General features: G+C 39.2%; 2 protein-coding genes across 7 annotated transcripts in view; both read left to right on the top strand.

The window, feature by feature from the left end:
- kank1a (KN motif and ankyrin repeat domains 1a) overlaps positions 1–7158 on the top strand; it is a 48315-nt gene extending 41157 nt beyond the window's left edge. For all 4 annotated transcript variants that reach the window (XM_058374902.1, XM_058374904.1, XM_058374903.1 and 1 more), the window contains 9 exons: positions 246–395; positions 1206–1305; positions 1426–1620; positions 1718–1805; positions 2522–2741; positions 4637–4779; positions 4912–5112; positions 5311–5409; positions 6226–7158. In XM_058374902.1, coding sequence (XP_058230885.1) covers positions 246–395; positions 1206–1305; positions 1426–1620; positions 1718–1805; positions 2522–2741; positions 4637–4779; positions 4912–5112; positions 5311–5409; positions 6226–6288 — 1259 coding nt within the window. In that variant the 3' untranslated portion in view covers positions 6289–7158. The remainder of the gene's footprint in view (positions 1–245; positions 396–1205; positions 1306–1425; positions 1621–1717; positions 1806–2521; positions 2742–4636; positions 4780–4911; positions 5113–5310; positions 5410–6225) is intronic.
- A 3277-nt stretch (positions 7159–10435) lies between these two features.
- The window catches only part of dmrt1 (doublesex and mab-3 related transcription factor 1), a 33515-nt gene continuing 28530 nt past the window's right edge, over positions 10436–15420 (top strand). For all 3 annotated transcript variants that reach the window (XM_058375484.1, XM_058375483.1, XM_058375482.1), the window contains exons 1-3: positions 10436–10738; positions 11270–11447; positions 13977–14134. In XM_058375484.1, coding sequence (XP_058231467.1) covers positions 10514–10738; positions 11270–11447; positions 13977–14134 — 561 coding nt within the window. In that variant the 5' untranslated portion in view covers positions 10436–10513. The remainder of the gene's footprint in view (positions 10739–11269; positions 11448–13976; positions 14135–15420) is intronic.

The following is a 15420-nucleotide window of genomic DNA, read 5'->3' as shown; positions in this document are numbered from 1 at the left end:
GAAAGCTAGAGTAATTAGAGTAAATGTGGAGGCATTTGTTTTCTAACTTGTCTTTTGGCTTCGTAATGTTGTTCTCCAGCTATTTTTAAGTGGAAAATAAAGCTGGTCATTTAAATACATACACATAATTCTTCCAGCTGGGTCATTCTTCACTTATTTTAGCGCAATGCCAGAATAGTCTATAAATAGATTCCTATAATAACTGTACATGTCTGTTGTTCTTATATTTTATCCTTTCTGCTCAGACTCTCAGATTGCCAGCTCTCATTTGGTCAGTGAAAAGCTAGAGGTCACTCACACACAAAGCATGTGTGCTGAGGATACAGTGACCCATGAAGAGAGGGCAGCCTCACAGAAGAGCCATATGGACCAGCAGATGTCCACTGCTCTACATGGTATGATCTTATCAAATATTATGTATGTGATCTGTACAGTGAAACATGTTTCTATAAAAGATTTCCTTCTAAGCCCAGCAACTGGCTGTATTATTCATGTGGCTGGCTTAAATAGGCCTTGTTGTGTGGAATTTAGTGCTACAGGCCACAGACCTCTATTCTTAGCTGTTAAACTGAAGGAAATGTCCATAACCACTGCTTTTGCCATATACAGTATATATGCAGAGAGGCCACATGTGTGAGACATGTTCTGGCAGTTCACAGGACTGTGTTTTTTTTTTTGTTTTTTTTTTCTGTCTTTGTGGAGAGAGGCGGAGGTCCTCTGGGGTATTTGGCAGCACAGAGCCTGTACTTAAAATGTTTGGGATACTTTAGGTTTTGGACAGGTTTCTGTTACTTGTCCTTTTCTCCCCTTTTTTAGGCCTTGTGATTAATTTTATAAGAGAGCCATTCTTCAAAACTTCTGTATTACTGAGAATATATAGTTTACAGTGTTTCTGTTAAATAGTTATGGCAGAGTACTTTTAATATAGAGTAAATATAATAAATTTCCTTGCACTCCCATCAAAAGTGAATGCCAAGTGAGATTGTCAAGTGTCGAAAGGTGGCTCATATCGTGTCCTGGTGATGACTTGTTTGTGTTTCTGTCCACTTCAGCAGGAAATATTCTACTGTGCTCCACCTAGTGGCTAATAGTGAAACCTGTCTGAATATCATGCACACTTCGGAATGTATAATGTGCTATTGCCCTAATTCAGTCATATCGTTCACTTTAATCAGTGCTAATATATCCATTTACTTTCCATTTAGGTAGCCAGAGCACCCTGAAGTCCATCATGAAGAAGAAAGATGGCCGCCAGGGTGCAAACAGCACCAAAAAGAACCTGCAGTTTGTTGGCGTGAATGGAGGGTAAGAGCTCCGGATCTTAAAATGCACATCAGCTAGGATTGATATCTATTGAGTATGTGCACTGCGTGGTGTTCTCATTTTTGTAACCCTGATATTCCATGAAAACTGGTGTTCATCCAGGTACGAGTCAACATCAAGCGATGACTCCAGCTCAGAAGAGAGCAGCTCTTCAGGCTCGGAGGAAACCGAGGAAACGGAGAGGCTGGAAAAATATATAAAGGAGAGGAGGAACGATCAGTTTAGTAATGAGAGAGCAGAGGATCTAAAGAGAGATGTGGAAAGTCCTGGCCAGGAGAATCAGGAGACACGAGAGAGGTAGACGGGCTGAAATGTCTTCATTATTATAGGTAATATCTTATCTCCATTAGACAGAATAAATTATTTCGTATAATAAATGTTATTTTTCGTCCAGGTACGAGTTGAGTGAAAAGATGGTGTCTGCGTGCTATGTTCTTAAAACTCATCTGAGTGACCCTAAGGCGTTATCCAGTAAAGATGTGGTGAGTTAAAAGGATTTATCTGCTAATCTTTTCCAACTAAACATAATAATCGGGATAAACTCCATTTATTAAGTGCTAATGCACACTGACCATTTCATAATACTCTTTATTTTTTTATAAAAAAAACACTAAATTTAGGTCCTGGAACCAATCTTGAGTTTCTGAATTAAGCCCTTCTTCACCGTTCTGCTTGAGGCAATTAGGGGGTAATGGCTAATTGGCTATTTTCTGGTTAATATAGTGAAAAAGAATGTTACAGGAACAGCAAATCAGAGTGGGCAACAAAGCATAGGGCCAGTTCTAGCTTCGAGCATTGGCTCGGTCCTGCATGTACCCAAAACCATAGCCAACTGATATTTGCTTTAATGATCCTGGTTAGAACTAATTATAATGATTTAGAGAGGATTTAATCTGCTCTGTGAGGCAAATCTGCCAGGTTGCAGATGTGCTTGGACTTTTGATGATGTTGGAAAGAATTGTTTCTGTTTTTTGGATTTTTGTCGAATTAATCAGAAACGATTTGTTCATTTAATTTTCTAGCCCAGTAAAGTGATTTGAGTTCACTTCTGCAATTATCTGGCATCATTTCTGCACAAAATGTAGCACAAAACAGTACTACAAACTGATTAATTGTTCCTATTATTGAGACAGTTCCATCAAAGTTTCTTTCATGTGTGTTGACACTAATTCCTGCTTTTATTTGTCCCATATCGCAGAGGACATGCATGAACACGGTGCAGCACGAGTGGTTCCGTGTCTCCAGTCAGAAGACGGCGGTGGCAGCCATGGTGGAGGATTACCTGAACGCTTTCCGTAACATCTCACCCGCCCTGCTGCAGCACGTGGTTAACATGGCCGACGGAAATGGCAACACCGCCTTGCACTACAGCGTCTCTCACTCCAACTTCCACATCGTCAAGAAGCTACTGGACGCAGGTAACCAGTTAAGAGGAAATCGCTTACAGTGACAAAATGCCAAAGGCAGACGTGTGAGGAATTTACCTGCTGATGTGATTTTTAATTTGTTTGTGAAAGCCTTTCATTTTATTGGTTGGTTTTTTATCACTTAGTCATTTTTCAGATGCTGTTATCTTTTGCAACGTATGAAATGTGCAAACAGTTAAAGGCACAGGAATACAAAGCAATAAAATCTGAAAGGATTCATAAACTAATGCTCAAGTACTGTAGGACATTGTGAATAATAAAAGCACAAACAAGAACACGAGGTCTAAAATGATTAGAACAATGTAAGTCAGTTAAAATGCTAAGTTCAACTTACAACTGAAATAAAAACAATGTCACCCTGAGGTTAAACAATGGATATGGCATGCTGGTGTGTAATTTTTAACTACAAATTGCAAAACCACAAACACTGTACATAATGTGGTACAAAGCTTTTGTGAGGAAAAGTTGGATTTTGATCCTTACTGCAACAGGAACCCTGAAGAGTGACCTTATTAGAAGGGTCGAATAAAAGAACGTCAAAGTTTATGAACCAGGAGAGTGATACAATTTTTTTTTAAGCCCTGTAAGGGACATATGCCTGCAAGTAGAGTGTTTTATGAGGAAGTGTGGAAGGAATTAAGTTTTCATTGATCTGAAAAATCACATATCAGAAAGGCAATTGGACCTTCTGAGAGCCTAATATCTTCAGGATAAAGGAACAAATAAGATCTGATTATTGAGCAGAGAATTTCTCTCTTGAATAAGAACATGAGTGGGACAAGAGCTGATACTTAAGAGCTGATGGTTAACTCCTAGTATTGAGGCTATGAGGATGAAACAAAGCATCTTCAGACACAGTAGTAGTGTTGATCACAGATATTATAACATCAGAAAAGCAATATTACACAATTGTTATAAAACGGGCACACAAGCTGAGACAGAAAAGCGGCAGGCAATAAATATTTTTTTCACTTATATTACTAACATGCATCATCATATCTAAATGTGTTCTAAAGAAGTTAACTAAGATTAACGACTTGATGACTTTCACCTAACTGGCATAGTGAGAAAAACAGTTCATTGTGCCAATGAAAACATTTGGGTGAAAGTCTAATCAAGGTTCATGCAATCTGTTGGCAGGGTCCTTTTAACAAAGCAAAGCAAGTAATCACAGCCATGACACTGGACTAGCCCCAGTCTGTGATTTAAGGTGATTTGTAATTAACAAATACGGTTGGCTATTTTGTGCTTCAAAAAAGGAAGGATCTTTTATGTGCACATTTAGTTCCTAAAAATGAGGGCCCAGGTTTTGCATTGCTTATATGAACCATTTAAAATTCAGGATATTTTGTTTTGTTTTGTTTTGTTTTGTTTTGTTTTGTTATTTATTACCTATAGGAGCTACCTTCTTGACTCTCAGGCAAACTGAGAAATTTTAATATGCAGCATTGCCAGCGAATACATACTATTTGCTAATCCTTCATTAGAAATGGAAGAGTGGGCTTCTCCAAGTCATTGTTCACTAGCTCTTCTTCAGTTCTATTATGAATATCCAATAATGCTGTTCATGATGAGGTGCCAGCATTTATTAGAGAGAAAAGCCCATTGTCAGCTTCCTTTTGAGCTTCTCCAGTTCCTGATAACCCATGTCCCAAAGTGAGGCCCCCCATTCTCTTATTCTCAGAGCTTGGACCAACTGCCAGTCAATAAAGTGGTGCTTTAGCCCTAACCTTTCTTTTCTTTTTTCACTCAAATATATGCTGTCTCAATGGTTTGCATGTAGAGTGCCTTCCCCTCTTAAAGGCTAACAAAGGAACAGAACACTGACATGAAGGATGGCCTCTGGACCCTTTCTGATATTCTGGTTCCCGTTTTTTTTGTCACAGATGTTTGCAACGTCAATCAGCAGAACAAGGCCGGCTATACTCCCATCATGCTTGCTGCATTAGCTGCCGTTGAGGCCCCGAAAGACATGAGGGTGGTGGAGGAGTTGTTCAGCAAAGGGGATGTCAATGCAAAAGCCAGCCAGGTCAGTCTTAACATCAGTATGGCCTTTTAACATAAAGGTATTTAGCATTAACTTGCCTATTAAATAGATAGACCAGAAAGTGACCAGTGATGTTTTTTGGCCTTGTTTTATGTCTTTGACTCTATTGTGTAGGCTGGTCAGACGGGGCTGATGCTGGCAGTCAGTCACGGCCGGATGGACATGGTGAAGGCACTTCTGGCCTGCGGTGCTGACGTCAACATCCAGGACGATGAGGGTTCCACGGCACTCATGTGTGCAAGTGAGCATGGCCATGTGGAGATAGTCAAGCTGCTGTTGGCCCAGCCGGGCTGCGATGCAACACTCCATGACAATGTAAGCAAATCGAACAAAAAGACACCCGTTTTTAAGCAATCTGTTGTACAGAAATGTGTGACTAACAACAAAGGAGAACTGGTTGCAGCAGTGATTATTTCATTTGCATTGTGCTGATTAACTACTGACTGATTAATGATATAAGAAATTTAACTGATTACTGAAAGGCGTGCTACTTTGCATGTGTGTGTAATTCAGGATGAAAGTACAGCTCTGTCCATTGCTCTGGAAGCTGGACACAAAGACATTGCAGTGTTGCTGTATGCCCATGTCAACTTCTCCAAAGCACAGTCACCAGTAAGTGCCTTCCTGTCTGCTTGCTATAATATAACCCACTTTAATTTCCAGTTCTGTTTCCTTTAGTGCATGCTTGAGTCTTCTATTGCTCTACTCACCATCCTTGGTATAGTTAGCCATTACATAACTCTTTCTAACACAGCAAGGTTTTTTCTTTTGGTATTACAAGGTTCTCTTTGAATGATGAGCCGAGAATTCTGACTTTTACCATTTATAACTCAACATGTTAGAACAATTAGAAAGTGCCGTTTTTCAACAATGACTACACACAGATAGAACATTATTGTTCTGTAAATACTGTTTGGTATTATAAGGACCTGCTTGTGTCTTCTTTTTTGATCAGTTAAATAATGAAAGCTATACATTAGTAGAGAAGGTAACTCCACGTTATGAACAGATATACTTTTCAGTAGGTTGTATTTTACTTAATGTATTCTCTAAGCAAGAAAATACATGCTGTTTAATTCTTTAAATCCGCAGTTGTTCCTAAACAAGATATTTTCCCTAAATCTAAAAAACTAAAGAACATACAAGCCATGTGTCTGCGAGCCACCCATACATTTCTTCTGTATATTAAGCATATTGCGTGTACAGTCATTAATGCTAATGCTATGAGGTGTTTGAATATGTCTACATTATCAATCCAGTGTGTCCAGTAGTCCTGTATTGTACCTGTTTTTTACACTTGCATTACATCCATAGAGAATATATAGAACATCCACGGCTAAAAGTTACTTTCTATTTCATGTCTGTGTTTGTAGATCACGATGCAGAATGTTATTTCAGTATGTATTTCTTTTTTTTTTTACCCCATAGGGAACACCTCGACTTGGCAGGAAGACTTCTCCAAGTCCTACCAGGAGGGGCATGTTTGATTAGACAAGCTCCATACCTCCTTCACTTTTTTCTCTGCTGCTAATTATAAGTTCATATGTGCCTAGCATCCATAGCCAGCGACTCAGCAAACCCTGGAGAAGGGACTCATCAAACGCCGATGCTCCGAATCCAACACAGACTGTAAATGGACATTTATTCAGCACTTTTCTGCCTTCAGTGTCACGTTCATGTCGTCGTCTACTTTCAATTTGTCCGTTTTGTTTATTTTTTGCGTCACACCGAATGGGTTCCACAGTATATTTTACTTTGTGCCTAAAATCACAAAAAAGCAATGCATATCGACGTCAACTGGAAAGCTCAAAACAGTGTAGATGTTAAGGTTCATGTTATTTCTTTCAGTGTATTGACCATGTGTCCACTGTGTAACTACAGATTACGTTTGCTTTTAATCAGGAATCAGTTCTACAATAATCTACGATGATCTGAAGTCAAGCTTTATACTTTAATCCTGTATATATGTTTCAGATTCACAGCAACGTGGATGTAAATCAGTCTTATTCTCAGTGTCCCTGTAGACAGGCTGGGCTACAAAAAAAAATTTGGACAATATTTTAAACATTGCCCTAAATATCTAGATTGAACATAGTCTTTACTTTTATACATGCCATTTTTATTTAATAATCACAGTATTTACCGATTTACTATCACATTCTAACCAGACATGAAGTTATATATTTATCAATTAAAGGTTTTATTAAAAATAAATGTATTTTCATGGTATGTAAATGTTTACAATACATGGTTATCAAAGGTTTGAGTCCTTTTTGTTAAATAAACTTCTATCAGACTTTATGGTACTTTTCTCTGAAATTCAGCGGCTAAAATTTGTATCATTTTCCAGGTAATAAAATTCTTTTAAAAAAAATGCCATGGGGTCAATTTTTCATTTTGAAATGAAGGTAGTAGATACATTTCATTGTGCAGAGCTGTGGCAGTGCCTCCCTCTAGTGGAGATGACCAGTAAGTGCCACTTTTATTAGATGGCCTAATCTCCTGGAAATCATCTCCATATGTTCTGGACATGCATTAAAACAAATTTTCAAGCTGTGATTAGGATAACAGACTATTGCTTAAAACATCAAATATTATCAGGGCTAATAACAATTGCATCAGCAAGTTAACTGGTAAGTATTTGAAAAGTAGCAGGAAGCAAAATTGGGAATGGATATACAATGAACAGTCATAACATTATGACCACCTGCCTAATACTGTGTTGGTCCTCCATTTGCTGCCAAAACAGCCCTGACCCATCATGCACTGTTTATTCGGACACCCTTCTATCAGAACCAGCATTAACTTCTTCAGCAATTTAAGCAACAGTATCTCATCTGTTGGATCGGATCACACAGGCCAGCTTTCGCTCCCCATGTACATCAATGAGCCTTGACCATCCGTGACCCTGTCGCCTGTTCACCACTGTTCCTTCCTTGGACCACTTTTGATAGATACTGACCACTGCAGACCGGGAACACCCCCACAAGAGCTGCAGTTTTGTAGATGCTCTGATCCAGTCGTCTAGCCATCACAATCTGGTCCTTGTTCAAATCCAAATCCTTACACATGCACATTTTCGAGCTTCTAACACATCAACTTTGAGGACAAAATGTTCACTTGCTGCCTAATATATCCCACCCACTAACAGGTGCCATGATGAGGAGATCATCAGTGCTATTTACTTCACCTGTCAGTGTGCATAATGTTATGCCATGGAGGCCCCACCTCGCAACTTACAGGAGTTAAAGTAACTGCTGCTAAAATCTTGAAGCCAGACACCACAGCACACCTCCAGGGATCTAGTGAATTCAATGTCTCGACTGCTCAGGGCTGTTTTCGGCAGCAAATGGGGGGGGACCAACACAATATTAGGCAGGTGGTCATAATGTTATGCCAGATCAGGGTATGTGTGTTAATGTTTAAGGTTTGTTACTACAATTATTATATTGAAATCTGAGTTTCACCTGCAGGTGCAGAATGTATTTTACTTGTTTAGCTTTAAAGCATCTAAGCTACACTGGAAAGACCAACAATGGAAAAAAAACCCACCTTTTGTCACTCATCATAAAATAAAAAGTAAAGAGCTTTTCATGTATTAAATAAATACACACAACATTTGAAAGATAATTTACCTCAAGGTCATTAGAACTGTGATTGGGATCATGTGCTGTTGACAGATAAGACCAAATGTAAACTTTTTAAGGCAAACATATACCATATGCACATAAAACATGGACTGCCTACAAGTACTCACTGTAAACTATGGATTTGGATCAGAGATGCCTTGGGGCTAATTGTGTTGATTTTAATCTCAAGTTTTTCTTTCTTTATTTTTTGTTTTAAACCTGCCAAAATTCTGGTTCGTGTCCTTGCCTTGTGTTCAGTGTTTCTGAGTTATGCTTTGGCTCCACCATGATCTATATAAAGTGCTTACTGAAGATGATGTACAATATCCATATTTTTTTTTAAAGCTTGCTTCAAATGTATTTAATATTTTTTTTGTTTCCTTAAGGTTGACATTTTTTGGAGTATATCTGTGCACAAGCCTGATTACATACATCTGCTTTAAGTACTGCCATTTTGTGCTCCTCTTCTAAACTATATGGAAAACTCCATTGTGAAACATTAGATTTGTGATGTACTTTTTATGCTAATTTGTTGGATGGTGGTGTATTGTTCTTATTTCTGGTTGTCTGGAATGCTGATATCACATAGAGACTTTGTTAGTGGAGTAATGGAGTATAACAAGAAAAAAAATCTAAATGTAATAGTCAGGTTTTGCTACAAGATTCTAACTCACCACTGATACACAGTGTTCAATGTCATTAATAAGAAATTCACAGCCGATATAGTGAAGAGTTCCAGTTCCAGAAAGCACTGTGGCTATTTGATTCAGTTGCTCTGAGTTGAAGCAAAGACTCGGCCCAGCTAGTCGGTGAACTGTGAGATTACCAAGTCAAGAAGCTTTTATTGTCATTTCAACCATATATAGCTGGCGCAATACATAGTGAAATGAGACAATGTTTCTCCAGGACCCTGATGCTACATAAAACAACATAACAACATAGAGCTACAAAACAACACAGGGCTAAGAACAGAAGCCCTGTAAGTTGTCCTAGCCACATGAAGTGCAACCTAATGCAAACAATGCAAGACAAAAACAGTGCAGGACAGATGCACAAAATACACAATATAGACAGAATAGTCTATACATACATAAACTATACATTCTTCACAATAAGCAGCGCAATGTGCAAAATAGGAGAACTGTAATAGTAACTGTGATGGTGCTGATGGCACAGAAGTGAAAGCTTAGGAACCTGAGCACAGTACAGACTAAAGCTCTGATGCATCACTCTCTCTATAGCTAAAGATGAAGCAAGAAATAAATGCCAGTGACATTTTTAAGGAAACTGTTAACTGATATGAAAATAGTCTACACTATGTTGCCAAAAGTTTTGGGACACCCCTCCAAATCATTGAATTCAGGGGTTGGACCCGGCCCCTTAGTTCCAGTGAAAGGAAATCTTAATGCTTCAGCATACCAAGACATTTTGGACAATTTCATGCTCCTAACTTTGTGGGAACAGTTTGGGGATGACTTCCCTTCCTGTTCCAACATGACTGCGCACCAGTGCACAAAGCAAGGTCCATAAAAACATGGATGAGCGAGTTTGGTGTGGAGGAACTGCACAGAATCCTGACCTCAACCTGATACAACACCTTTGGGATGAATTAGAGCGGAGACTGTGAGCCAGGTCTTCTCATGCAACATCAGCGCCTGACCTCACAAATGCTCTTCTAGAGGAATGGTCAAAAATTCCCATAAACACACTCCTAAACCTTGTGGAAAGCCTTCCCAGAAGAGCTGAAGCTGTCATAGCTGCAGATGACAGGCCAAATCCATATTAAATTCATGTGCATGTAAAGGCAGACGTCCCAAACCTTTTGGCAATATAGTGTATAGATTTTTTCTTAAGCGTGTACACTACACTTGCCATTTGAAACCTGTGGCACTCCCATTTTAATAATTTTTTTCTATTCAATAATGTGTCCACCAATGCCAGCTGTGGGAAGGCCGCTCGGTCCCTGTCTCCCACGCGCGCGCTGGAATGTTGAGATGACTCGCGCCAAAACGGGGTGGCACAGCACGCGCACAAACCCGGAGCAGCAGCAGCAGCAGCAGCAGCACGAGGCTTCTGCCTGTTAAGAGATGAGCGACGACGAGCAAAGCAAACAGCCGTTTCTGGACGGCTCCACACCAATCCCCTTGGCTTTGGGGGGCAAAAAACAGCCTCGCATGCCGAAATGCTCCCGTTGCAGGAACCACGGCTTCGTCTCGCCTCTGAAGGGCCACAAGCGCTTCTGTAACTGGAGGGACTGTCAGTGCCAGAAATGCAAACTGATAGCGGAGCGCCAGCGCGTCATGGCGGCTCAGGTAGCTAAAGCTAAGCTAGCCGTCCTTAACTCTTCTCAAAGCTCACATTCATTTACGCTGTTTAATCCGGCTCTTATTTATTTATTTATTTTTTAAAAAAAAACATTTATTTTCTTTCAACAAAACAAAATTAAAAACAAAAGTATTTTTCTTTATATTTATCGTGCTAGCTTTTTAGTGAACACACCGACGATAACGTCAACGTTAGCCAGACGATATATTTACAAACCTATCAAATTGTAAACTTTCGCAAACCATGTTTACTTTTTTTTTTGTTAATGACTCAAATTAGTTTGTTACACTAAAGTAACTGCGTAAACTGTTTACTTTAAGGATACAGTTCTTAGCTACAATGTTGAAGAGTTTAGGATTTTAGCTGCCTGCTGTTTGTTTGTTTTTTTTTCTACGCCATGTTCTAAATAAAATATAATCAAACTGTAAACTTTCATTATGACCCTCAATATATCTTCGTTTTTTAAAAATAAATAAATAAATAAAGCATTAATTATTGCAGTGAGTGTTTTTCTTCAGGTGGCTCTCCGGCGTCAGCAGGCTCAGGAGGAGGAGATGGGCATCTGCACCCCAGTGAACCTCTCAGGTCCAGACGTGGTGGTGAAGAATGAGCTGGGAAGTGATTATGGCTTTGCAGTGGGAGCGAGATCACCTTCTTCCCCCAGTACTGGATCCGCATCTTCTCCTGCTGCATCTGGTGAGATGAATTACTTAAAAATCCGGGGCAGTGATGATACACCGATCAGGCATAACATTATAAGCAGTGAGAGGTGAAGTGAATAACACTGATGATCTCCTCATCATGGCACCTGTTAGTGGGTGGGATATGTTAGGCAGCAAGTGAACATTTTGTCCTCAAAGTTGATGTGTTAGAAGCAGGAAAAATGGGCAAGCGTAAGGATTTGAGCGAGTTTGACGAAGGGCCAAATTGTGATGTCTAGACGACTGGATCAGAGCATGTCCAAAACTGCAGCTCTTGTGGGGTGTTCCCGGTCTGCAGTGGTCAGTATCTATCAAAAGTCGTCCAAGGAAGGAACAGTGGTGAACAGGCGACAGGGTCAGCTGGTTCTGATAGAAAGGTGTGCTTTCTATCAATGACGGGTCAGGGCTGTTTTGGCAGCAAAAGGGGGGCTGACACCAATATTAGGCAGGTGGTCATAATGTTATGCCTGGTCAGTGTATGTTCTTATGGAACTGCTCTTGTTGGTTTAAAATCTAGTTTCTTACCCACTAAGGCATATCCGAGTAACAGGGCAATTTATCTCCTTTTATGCAAAGGGTTAAAGGCCTTGCTCAGGGGCCCAGACCTGGGATTCCAACTCACAACCTTCCAAACAGTAGTCCAACACCTAAGTTACCACGTCCCTGCATGTCTAGTTTGCACTTAAAAAAGATGATATGAAGATGATATAATCTTAGGTCTTAGGTTTTTTATATATATCTATATAAATATCAAATGACCATTCTTGGATATTTTTTGGACTAATTGACATGCCACCAGGATAGACCAGTTTTATTATCAAAGTTTTTTGTTAAACTGATAGTCAGGACAGACTGTAGATTTAATTAATATTAGGGCTGAAAATTCGCTTGGGATCAGAAAATCATTATAAATGAAAAACCTCTCTGAATTAAGTTGTTTATCTTAACTGAAATCAATGTAATGCATGCCAGTTATAGAGTGGTAAATGCTATTAACAAGAATTTTTCTCAGGCTCTTAGTTGTTGTAGTCAATAAGTTGTACATTTAGATTTTTGTGAGATATAAATTAATATGAAACATGATGTAATACCCTTTGTTCTTTTTTAAAAGCTGGCGGTGATACTGACACCCATCTGATATTGCTTCCTTTAAAAAACTTCTAGGCTTTGAAATATATTAAAAAGAAGCCATAAAGCCTTTTTATAAATAAACATTTTCAGCTGCATAAATCACATTCTTTTTCGAACCCAATTCTAATTTGTGTCATTTGTTATAGAAGTTTTCTCTGATATCTGATCCACCTCTTTTTTATTTTTATTTTTTTGCTAGAATTGGACAGAAACTGATACTGGGTGTGATTTGGTGCATTCTTTAATTAAAATGCTGTATGAGAAGAGTGAGACATATTGGTGAACAGAGTGACATGTTGGTGAACAGAGTGACATATCTGTCATCTTAGCACCATGAATAAAACAGATGTAGTTATTTACTGGTTATTTAATAATTTAGAGATTTCTTCGACAAAATCTGAATAATATAAAGAGCTATAGTAATAAAAAAAATTGTTGAATTCTTAATTTAACTTAAATATCTCAGTAATACATTTTGTCAGTTCTAAATAGTGCACATTTGATGAATTTAGGAGGTATATCAAATGAAAAAGATTGCTGGCTCTTTCTACATTCCTTCACATAGCACCATATGACACCTTTAACCCACTTAACTTGTGACTCTTGAGAAAATGTGTGTGGTTCAAAGTGAAATAGTAGTTCAAGTAGAACCGTGACCATGGACAGTCTGTACCCATGTACTCATTCTCCATTTTTGTGACCCATTCATCCTCGAACACAATACAGCCAGTGAGGTTCTCCCTTTATTTTCTGAAAACACAGGGAGGGGGTAATGAATGAGCAACATTTCCTGTAACATTCCGTCACTGCACATGGTGATTGCACCTTGGCATCTTGGTCAGTCGTTTTGATGGCTCTCTGACCAGAGATGTTGAGTCAAGAAGGGTGGGAGAGAGACAGGCTGTTCCTGCTTGTCTGATAGGACTGTGCTAGGAAGGCAATATCAGCCCGGTCAAGGCTGCCCAAATTTGATTCTGCTAGCATGGGGCAGTGGAGAGCAAAGTGGCACTCACTGGTCATCTTCTGAGACCGGGGCGTAGACGGCACATTCCAAACCTGCACATGAGATAAAGCGGAAAGTTTAAAGATAAAAAAAAATAAAAGATAGGTTGCAGAGAGTGTAATGACGCATTAATAAGGAACAATGCAGAACAGGCTCACTGGTTTGTTTCACCAGCAGATGGGGCCATAAGCTATTATAACACTGATATTTATTTGATTATAAAACTAAGAAGACAGAGATGACACAAAATTTAACATAATCAAAAAATTGAGACGGATATGTTTTTTAAACTTATGAATTTCCTCTGATAATTGTGTAATTATTCATGACCAGAAAATTCAATTCCCAGTTGTTTGAGTGGCTCTGTAAGGGTAAGATATGTTGTTTCAGGGAGCCGCTCTTCGTTGTCACAGAGCCCCACGGCAGCCAGCAGGGGACACTCTGAGGGCTCTGCTGACCTGGTGGTGGATGGCTCCTACTACAACTTTTATCAGCCTACCCGCTACCCAGCGTACTACAGCAATCTCTACAATTATCAACAGTACCAGGTGACAACACACACATGCAGTCATTTGCTTTACCATAATACGTTAGAAACAGTAGTCATTTTTACACTCTCTGAAGAATAGTACTAAACTATACCTTTGCTTGTATGCTCAAGGGTAGATTTATTTATTCATTTTTACCAATAATATGTATCTTTTATATGACAATGTAGTGGGATTTAAGGAACATAAATTACCTTTTCAAGTACACTACATAGACCTTTCTTAGGCATTTTTAGATGAATATTGAAGGTGCAAAAAGTCTGTTTGAATTAAGCCCTGGTGAATTCTCCCACAAACTAGTAAGTGTTAAAACAGCAGCAACATAATGTTCACACATTGTAAGTATTATATAGTAATCATGGCTGCAGCACCCATAACCATTCTACGTAATACTAAATTGGCTAGAACTATTATAATCATGTAAAGTGAAATAAGATTTGGGGATTTATTGGTGTGACGATGTTTACCATTAAACACAGTGGCTGCAAGTTTTATACAGAGTGAGAGAATAGAACTGGTTAGTTAATAGTGTAGTAGACTTTCTGTCTGGTTTTCCAATCCCACTTACAAAACCACTCCAAACAGGAAGGATTGCTCCATATTAACTCAACACCCATGAAGAAGACCACCATGGTACACTCATTTCCCCACTCACCTAAGCTGTGTCCCATGTAGTCCAGCAGTATGTGGTAATGAGCTGATTAAGTGGGTTAGAGCGCTTGTTTATACGGGTTCCTGTCAGTGAACCCAGCTGCCTGTTCTAACTTGGCTCTGTGGCACAGCGAGCTTTTACGCATAGTGCCTGTCCTCCCGTTCCGAGCCAGTGGCTGAGTACAGCAAGGAAGGTGTGTAGTCTTCATGCCACGCTGTCTCTCTTACAAACTGTTTACATTTCCACGCTTCCCCCAGTCGGAACTGCAACTAATGCTGCCACTGGGAGTTCTCTAACCCTTATCCAAGCCATGCAATTACACCGAACAGCACTGAATTTGCCCCCTTTAGTCACTCAGTTTGGCAAATGATTTTAACGCATATCCTAAAATGCCTGAGATGGAGTTGATATTTCTTATGTTTTCTGGTCGGAGAGAGCAGAGCTGCCAACAGGAGTAAAAGCTCTTTCTTGGTTTAAAGATCAAATGTCTTAGATGCAAATAATTTTTCTGATAGAGTTAGACCATGTTGCACATTTTGCTCATGTAATGTTAATATTCTGTGTCTTTCTCCAGCACCATAAAAATTCCTTGTATGTGTGAGCATACTTGGCAAATAAAGCACATTCTGATTAG

This window comes from Hemibagrus wyckioides, linkage group LG22 (assembly GCF_019097595.1).
Source record: "Hemibagrus wyckioides isolate EC202008001 linkage group LG22, SWU_Hwy_1.0, whole genome shotgun sequence".
Classification (NCBI taxonomy): domain Eukaryota; kingdom Metazoa; phylum Chordata; class Actinopteri; order Siluriformes; family Bagridae; genus Hemibagrus; species Hemibagrus wyckioides.
Note: the sequence above shows the minus strand (reverse complement) of the source record. Positions and strands in the feature narration are given on the sequence as shown.